General features: G+C 36.1%; 2 protein-coding genes across 3 annotated transcripts in view; one reads left to right on the top strand and one right to left on the bottom strand.

Moving 5' to 3' along the window:
- Positions 1-6: 6 nt before the first annotated feature.
- Positions 7-944, top strand: LOC108760263 (uncharacterized protein C1orf131 homolog). The gene is given in 2 exon segments (XM_018506087.1): positions 7-152; positions 343-944. Coding segments are annotated over 2 exon segments (528 nt in total). The 5' UTR covers positions 7-128; the 3' UTR covers positions 847-944.
- Positions 945-1,157: 213 nt separating this feature from the next.
- LOC108760382 (b(0,+)-type amino acid transporter 1) overlaps positions 1,158-9,376 on the bottom strand; it is a 25,948-nt gene continuing 17,729 nt past the window's right edge. The window contains exons 1-5 of one of the 2 annotated variants that reach the window (XM_018506308.1): positions 8,168-8,258; positions 4,117-5,240; positions 3,532-3,745; positions 2,835-3,140; positions 1,158-1,562 (exon numbers count right to left, since the gene is read on the bottom strand). In XM_018506308.1, coding sequence (XP_018361810.1) covers positions 1,498-1,562; positions 2,835-3,140; positions 3,532-3,745; positions 4,117-5,240; positions 8,168-8,258 — 1,800 coding nt within the window. In that variant the 3' untranslated portion in view covers positions 1,158-1,497. Of the gene's footprint in view, positions 1,563-2,834; positions 3,141-3,531; positions 3,746-4,116; positions 5,241-8,167; positions 8,259-9,376 lie in introns of those variants that run through there. The other variant, XM_018506309.1, reaches the window with a different exon arrangement.

Genomic DNA, 9,376 nt, shown 5'->3' with positions numbered 1-9,376 from the left:
GTTTCATGACACAAGTAGTTTCGCTCAAGACGTGATCTGGCCGTATCGACCTCCTTTTGTTGTTTGGAGGCGGGAGCCATTAAGTAATAAGAAGAAGAAGAAGAAGATTAACGAGATTATGATTAGTTATGATTAGAGATTGTCGTAAGTTCGTTAGTTAAATGTTCATGATTATTGATCGTCGAATACGTGCATTTTTGTTTTTAAAATATTTTTAACGTTTATTTATTCCGTAATCCTTTTCGAGGTTATGGAAATTACTTTTCTTTTGTATATTGTTAATAGAGAGGTTAGACTAGAAGAGAAATAAAGCATTTTTCTTTTAATATTAATTTTTTTCAGTGCGAGGAAAAAATGGAAGACTTTGTACCAACACGTGGCTCCCAAGTCAAGAAAACTGCGACGAGTGATTACATATCTGTGAATTATACAGCGCCAAAGAAAAAGGTGAAATCTGCAGATGACTCAAATAACAAAGAAAAGCTTGAGGAATCTACGAAACAAACACCTGCTGAACTAAAATAACATCAAGAAAAAGAAATGAAGAAGTTGCGATATGAGATTATCAAATTTGGTATGTCTGGTTTCGAGAAACCAAAGGCGAGGAGAGCCAAGGTTGAGCTCGCTATTAGCTTAGGTGCAATACCTCCCAAGAACAGGAGGATGAATTACAAAACATTAAAGACGCGTCGAAAGATAGAGAAAGAGAAGAAAAAGGAGGAAGAACACAAGTCTGGATTCACCAGTAGTTTGCTCAAACCTAAGTCTAAGAAAACACGGAAGGATAGTGGTATTCTACAAGTTTATGGGAAAGTACCAAAAGATATGCCCAAGAAGAAAAGCTGAAAGTAATAAAAACAGTTTCTAAAACATGAAACTTTATTAAAACTCTATACGAAATTGGTAGAGTAAAGTAGAAATATGTTTTAAATAAAATATCTTGTAAGGACTGTTAAGAATAAAAACTATATTTGTAATTAATAATTACAATTAATTTATTAACTAGATATGTTTTAATTAGATTGTACACAAATTAATTTTTAAAAGAACAAATTAATAAAATTTGCAAATTCAAAATAATACACAATTTGTGTTGGTAGTTTAGGAAAAGGACAAGGATATATGAAGAAAAAGAGGCAAATTTATAACTGCAAACATTTAAAATATTTTCTGTTGATTCATCGCTTTTTCATTACAACATCAACTATCTATTGTCTAACAATAATATCTCTTCTGCATGTTGTATACTATGTATGAAGAATAACAAGTAATAAAATAATATATTTTTATATAATATATATATGCCTTTTTTTATATGATTTTTTTATATTAATTTTTTTTGGGGCCAGCCTTGAGCTTTGTAATATATAGGATATAATGCTCTCGTCTGCATGTATTTAAAATAGGATATATTCAGGTGTTCATACAGTTCACGCAATGCCATAATGGAATGATTCGGCATTCTGGAGAACTGTACATTGATCTCTCGAAATGAAATCAGTCGAAGGCAACCGCAGTTGGAGCCACCTCTAGTAACATCTGCAGGAAGGCATTGACACCTTCTATAATCAGAAAACAAAACACAATATAAAATTTAAAGGGTTAGACCGGTGTGACCAACCGTAAAATTAGGTAATTTTTAAGCGTGGGTTGCCGAAGAAATAAAAAAGCTGCAGATTTATATTTTGGTACCTTATTCAAGTACACATTGAAGGTATAAAATATGCAAAATGAAAGGAAAAATAATAATCTTAACATCATTTATTAAATGTTGTGAAAGATCAATTTTTTTCATATCATTTTTCATTGGTGTCGATGATTCCGCCATATTGAATTGTATGAAACAAAAACAAAAAAAATCTTACTGATGTATATTGTATTCCTTAAGCATTGACTGAGCTTATTCAAAATTTATTAAAATTTGACTGAAAAAAAATTTATTTAATTTTTGGTTTGGCTTTTGGCACAAATATTGTTAATTAATTTATTAGTATCTTGCAAAATAATAATGATATTGTAAAAACTCTCGGCTAATGTTCGGTTAATCCTCGGTCAATCCGATGAGTACATCCTGAGAAACCTTCGACACCGTTTTGAAAAACAAGGTTTCACGAAAAACGCATTTAAAAAGTTCTACAACATAATCTTTATATCATATAGTGCAAATTTTAGGCTTTGTAACTCAGAAACTAACTCGAATTTATACTTAAGACCTTTTGTTCCATATTTTACAGGTTTCAAACTACTTTTTAAAGCAAAAAAAATTTTTTCAATTTTAAAAAATTTTACACCAGTTCAACTCCTTAAAATCAAACAGAAATTAGTAGAAATAACTTTAATAAAAAATATTTTTTTTTATTAAAGTTATTTAGTCAAAATAAATTTAGTAGAAAAAACGGAGAAATTTTAATAAGAATTTTAATTTAAGATTTGGTAAATCTTTATTTTTTAAATTGAAGAGAGATTTAAAGGATTTTGAATTTTGATTTTATTTTCATACTTTTTGAGATTCTAATTTGTGATCATAATTTTATTGATCTTTTTAAGAATTTATTTCTACGTATATATATTTCTTTCTACAAGCTTAATATTTCAGATTTCTTGAAACTCGACTAGATTGGTTTAATTTGAATTTCAGATTTTTAATAAGGATCTTGGAGTTTTACTTGTTGCTTTTTCTTTTTATCAGTAAGATATTTATTTCTTTTTTGGAAATAAGTTTAAATATTTCATATTATAATATATTGATAAAAACTGATAACAAGGCACTGTATAAAATTTTTAATCATTCGTTGACGAGTCTTTATTTTCAGTGTAACAATGTCTATACCCACCCATGAATTTGGGCACATATCCAAATTTTACGAATGGGAGGTAGACGAGCATGCCCGCACCGATAAAGCCAGCCGCGTACAGGTACTCGATCTGGGGCTTGTCAATAATCGGCGCCACTATGAGATACGCGGAGATGACGAGCACGAGCATAGGTATTATTAGTGGGCATTTGTACGGTCGCGGATGATTGGGCCTGGTCTTCCGCATCACCAGTAAGGCGACCATCGAGCCGCCGTAGAATATCCATGCAGTAAACGAGAAGAAGTCAATCAGCGAATCGATGTTACCGGAGAGAACCATCGCGCCTGCGAAATCAGTATTTTGGCTTACAACACATTTAGACACCTTGAAGTCGATACAGTCCATATAGCAATGGTCTCGCCTTGAAAGTAGAACAACATACGTATGTTATATAAAACAAAATCTCAAATAAGTCGGGAGGACACGTTCATGATGTAAGAAAATTTAGATACAATTCTACTCTTAGAAGATATCTAAAAGACGAGCTGAAAATTTATATCGAAAAAATGTTTAAAAAATAATTTAAAAAATCCAGAGCGATTAGATAAAGTTAAATCTCAAGCGAACGCTTGCAAATAAACACAAATAAACAGAAACGAGCAATTTGGCTTTGGTGAATGCGAAAGATAATTATCTCTCGAAGCAAGTTCGTTTAATTTTGGTCTGTTTTGATACCTGCTACGAGGGAATGGAAGATGAGGCCTGGGGCAGGAGTAAAGCGTCGCACGTGCACGTAGCTCAAGCAGTCGAGCAGATGACCCTCTCGTGACGCGGCGAAGCAGAGTCTACCCGCAGCAAACAGGGTGCCATTAGCGGATCCGAAGGTGCTGATCGCTACGGAGAGCGGCATTAGCCATGCCATCACGCCCAGAATCCGATTGCCGAACGTCTGTGAAAAAAATACCTTGATCCATCATCAGAATATAGAAACAATTAATTGATCGAAGCAAAGTCTCTCTCTGAATTCTGATAACTCAACTCTACTTGCAAAGCGATATCGAGGAAATTCATGTCTTTAGCAAACATCAATTAACAGTAACTTAGTTATAATTTCCCATTCAACAATATAATTGTAATATATGTTACTCTGTATATTATAATTATATTGTTGGATGGGAAATAACTAACATAACAGTTATGTCATTGTTAGTTGGTGTTTGATGGGATCGATTCTACCTTTTTACGCGTCACTTTCAAAAGGGATCTTTTTTTGAGAAGAGTAATATGTTCTCTAAATAAATTTGTGTTGATCATATTTACCACCGCCACGGCCTCGCTCTCAATCATTTCTGACGGTGACATGACCGCTAGATAGGATACATTGATTAGCGCGTAGCAGAGCGTGACGAGCGGTATGCCGATCATGATGGATCTGGGCAAATTCTTGGAAGGGTTTTTGATCTCCTCGGTTACATAATTAAGATTGTTCCAGCCGTCGTATGCCCAGAGGCCGGTGTAGAAAGCGGTGGCGAGGCGACCGATGTTGATGCTACTACCATCGATGGTGTCAAACGCCATTTGCAGATGCTGTGTGTTACCCTGTATCAATTTGTACGAGCCGCCGATTATCACCACGAGTATGGCCATTAGTTTGGCGGCGGTGAAAGCGTTTTGCACACCGGTGGCCAGGTTAACGCTGTAGCAGTTAATCAGGAGTATCAGAACGATCGCCAGCAGGGCGACGATCTTGACCACTTGGTCAGGTGGCTCGCAGTCGACGGTGAACGCCTCGACGGTGTACTGGGCGAACGACAGACAGATAATCGCCATCTGCGACGGCTTGAGCACCAGGGTGGACACCCAGGAGAAGAGGAAGGCAGGCGGGGCGCCGAACGCGTCCATGAAGTACGCGTACTCGGCGCCGCTGCTCGTGTTCATGGTGCCCAGCTCGGCATAGGCGAGAGCGCCGCAGAGGCTCAGCAGACCGCACGCGGTCCACACGACAAAACTGATGCCGACGCTGCCGGTACGCAACAGCAGACCCGACGGCGACACGAAGATCCCGGAGCCGATCATCGTGCCGACGATTAGAGCCACCCCACTGACGAGTCCCACCCGTCTCTTGAGGTGAACAGCGTCGTTCGCCTCTGCGTCCGTCCCCTCCAGCCCTCCGCTCCCTCCACCCCCGTCTTCGTCATCCCCCACACCCCCAGATTGGCCTTGTTGTTGTTGCTGCTGCTGCTGTTGCTGTTGACGCTGTTGTTGAGGATGGTGTAACGACGGTTTGCCGTTGCTGCTGCCGTTGACCGATTTGCCAGATCGGCAGACCAATCCACCGCCAGTGTCACCGGCACTTCCTCCCAGCCAACCCCCCAATTGTAGTTGCTGTTGCTGCAGTTGCGGCTGACCGCCGTTGCTCGTCTGCGGATCATGTCCCACGGTAGCTACAAAGGAAGAAATGTCTTGTTATTTTAGTACTTTGTGTGTTATTTACATCACAATTGAGAGATTGAATACATTGAACGTAGCCAAAGGGATGGAAAACTTGTAGTGATAAAACAATTTATATTCACGATTTATCGTTACATTATTTAACTTGTTAATTTTGAAGTAGGTAGGTGGAGTGTTTAGAACACTTAAAATTTTATCTTTATAGTTACCTTTTTAAAAAATATGCATAAAATTAAATTACATTATTTATACCCTCATGAGATAAAAGAATGTAAAAATAACTTTAAAACAATTTATCGTTACATTACTTAACTTGTTAATTTTGAAGTAGGTGGGTGGGGTGTTTGGAATACTTAAAATTTTATCTTTATAGTTATCTTTTTAAAAAATATGCATAAAATTAAATTACATTATTTATACCCTCATGAGATAAAAGAATGTAAAAATAATTTTAAAACTTCTAGGCAATACACTTTTTACTTTCTTTTCCAGAACAAAGTTTTTAAAATATGAGTGAAGTGCTGTGATCATCTATTTATTTAAACATCAAAGAAATGTACGATGAAATATACACTGAATTATTAATTAAAAAATGTCTACTCAAATGTGACAGTTAAACTAATTAAAGATTACATTCAATAATTACAATTTTGTAAATTAGATTCATTGTGCACGCTGATTGAATTTACTGTAATCTGTAGTATGATCTTCTTCATTAAAGTTACAAAAAAGCTTATCCGTATCAAGCATGTCTAAGCCTATCTTTATTCAGGTAAGAATAACTTTGTTTTTCCAGAATTAGCCAATAAATAATATGATCTTCTTATTTTCTGGATAAAAAGGTTACTTCGTTAGGAACGTTAATATTTGAAAAGCGTTTTCTAATTTTTCATTCTGAAGGCGTCTTTTTACTGTCTATTATATCCTATTAAACTTCTTTAGCACGAGTTACGTTAAGAAAGTCAAAGAACGAAGCAACAGTGGTAAACTCTTTATAAATAATATATTGATTCTGTCGAAGTTTCATAATAACAAACTTTCCTACTGCATCGAATAACAACTGATCAATCACACCTGTTTTATAAAGTAACAAAATTTATTTAAAGGATACTCGAGGTCACGAACTTAGCTACTTCGTGAGGCAATAATCAATTAAGGATATGTCAATTTGCTTAATAATTCTATTTAAGAGAAAGCATTATAGAGATTCCTATAAAGAGAGTATCGGAAAGATTGCAAACTTATAAACATCAACAATAAATATGTTCCGTAAAGTGTATGATATATCATTTTATTCTCATTATTCATGTTAAAAATGGAATGTTAAAAAAGGATAAAATTATAGACATCGTATGATACATTATAGACATCATACGCTTTTACGAAATCAGGTCAATATTTATAGATCCTCTTCCACTTGGCTAGTTTCTCTCTCTATTTTCTGTAATTTGATACAATACAAATAATTGACGAAATGTATCTACTTTATTGATCTCTTATTATTTGATTAATGTTACTCGAATCTCATCTTTTTACAGGGAAATTACAATAACTTCGCAATTTAATTTGATCACGAGGCTTATAATTCCACTCCAGTCAAAGCCGCTTTACATCAAAACTTAAAACTTCAATCAATTAAAAAAATTACAACCAATTCGATGAATCCGCGTCATCACGCTAATTGCTCGTAGAAGTTTATTATTTCTATTCATCAATGGAGTTAGGATTCCGGGAAAGAATATCATTTGAGAAATCTTGCAGCGAATGGATATGAGAGTAATGTGGTCGATAACGCTGAATATACGAAAGTTGTATAAATGAATTACGGATTAAAATCGAAATTACCACGAAAATTGAAGCTTAGGCGAATTTATATATTTTTCACGTGCCAATTCATTGCGCGTTTCGCACGTTGAGAAAGGAAAGTACTAGAAAGAATACAAAAAGCGCTACGAAACCAAATGGGCTTCGTTATATTCGATTTGTGCCGGTTCCTAAGTTTAGAGCCACCCGGCGAGAGAGGAGGATCATCGAACCACGTGGTCTATCCTCGTCCGCATAATTCGCGCTTGGAGTCTCGTTGCGGACGCGCTGGGCTCGAAATAATTCTGGATTTTGCTGCTTCTTACATAAACGCGAGAACTACTATTACGCGAGAGCTCCACTTCCGTCTCTGGTTTTCGAAAGAAAGAGACCAACCGGCGTGTGTAAATATTTCATGAAAACAAAACAAGGTTTTGAGAGCAAATGTAACTGCAACATCTGTCACACCCAATTCTTTGGCAGTGATGTGTAATCTTTTATAAAAATCTTTTTCAGAGAACCATTTTTAAAAATAGATATATAGTCCTTCAGACTTCATAATGTTTGTTTTGTTCACAGGATAGAAAATATTATTTTGTATTTTCGGCTATGATCAAGCGGGTCGTAAAAAATTCACAGGTGGGCACAGTTTATGCGTCTCTGTATTAAGACTCTTTAAATTCTTTGGAGTGAAATTTCATTCTAAAGAGTGAAAACTGAACCAGTCTTGAGAAAGAGCTCAATTTTCAATCTTTAAGAGTGAGATTTTACTCTTCAGAGTGAGAATTCGCTCTAAAAGATTTTCTACAATAAGCCATTAGTAATAAATAAGAAATCAGAGAAGCTAGAAATTGCCCAGACAACACAAAGTATCTAAAAGAGAGACATAAGACGTCTTTGGCGTCTTAAAGACGTCTTATGTCTCAATGTGTCGTCTGGGGATCAATCGTATGTAGTCGATTATTCTTTTCATATTCGACTGTGATTGGTTTCTGATTTATTACGAATCTTATTGTATAGAAAGCCTCTAAAAGTTTAGAGAGAATATAAATCGCTTCGTTGCGAATATTTCGTCAAATTTACTATCAACATTAACGCGCATGAAGATTCCACATACCGGGTATCGTAAACGAGCAGATCGGCGAACACGGATAATTACTCGAGGGTGCGACGAGAAGACCGACCGGCCCGTACCGCATCCCTCTCATTTACTGGGGTAGCGAACTGCCGCGCGCGATTGGCCCGTGACGCCGGCTACCACGTGACCGTCCGCCGCCAGCCAACCCCTGCGTAATCCCGCGTCACGTGACGGCGATTATCATATTATTATCACGGAGTCACGGCGTCGCGACCGTAATAGTTCGCGTGGCGGTGCGCCAAGAAAAGCACCGCGTCGCCAGATTCCTCTTTTGCGGCAATAAATAACGGACGAAAAATGCGCGCGAAACTCGTCGACCCCGGCGGCGCGGGAATTTCGAAGCGTGAAGCGAGGGCGGATACACGTTCCCCTTCTCAAGGTGACCCCGCTCCAACGCTATCGATCTCATCGGATGCGCACCTACATTCCTTTTCGCGGCGCTCCGCTTCGACGTCGCTCGCGAAAATCGAACTGTTCATCGAGAAACGAACAATGAGCAAATGAGATAACGCGTTTTAGAGAAGAGTACGCTGAAAAAAAAATATCGAATCTTATATACATATTTCTCTAAACAGAACTAAGGAAACAAATAAATATTTACTCAAAAAATGATGAATCAAATTCATGGTTCTTGTATTAAATAAATATAGAGGAAGATCACCGATATACCGACATACCGCTTTGTTTTTAGACAATATTTCTTAAACAAGAGGTAAAAATACAACTTCAAAAACATAAATACAAAGTAAAAAGTGTCTTCTATCAGATAGTACAAGCAATTTTTATAATACTGTTTGCAATTTTGCAATAATTCAGTTTTTCGTAAGTTATGCAAAAATGAGCGCCTGACAAATTGGGCTCCAAAACTGACATAGTAGGCAATAATACCAACATTCCTATTTTATAAATAAAGATATACCCTATTCTGTAAAGAAAACTAATTTATGAAACTATAAACATTTAAAATGACATAATATTATCAATAATACAGTCACTATTATTTTAATTACGCAATTTGCAAAAGAATACCGTAAGAATTTTCTTCTCGGATTCATAGAATTGGTTTTTAGCTGATTTGGTATAGAAATAAACCACAAATATATGAATTATGAGTACTTAACTTCTTTAATTAGCTAAACAGATCATGATTTTATTAGTATTAATAAAGTGCAATAGTTAGTTTCTGAG

The sequence above is a fragment of the Trachymyrmex cornetzi genome, unplaced genomic scaffold (genome assembly GCF_001594075.2).
Source record: "Trachymyrmex cornetzi isolate Tcor2-1 unplaced genomic scaffold, Tcor1.1 scaffold223, whole genome shotgun sequence".
Classification (NCBI taxonomy): Eukaryota; Metazoa; Arthropoda; class Insecta; order Hymenoptera; family Formicidae; genus Trachymyrmex; species Trachymyrmex cornetzi.
Note: the sequence above shows the minus strand (reverse complement) of the source record. Positions and strands in the feature narration are given on the sequence as shown.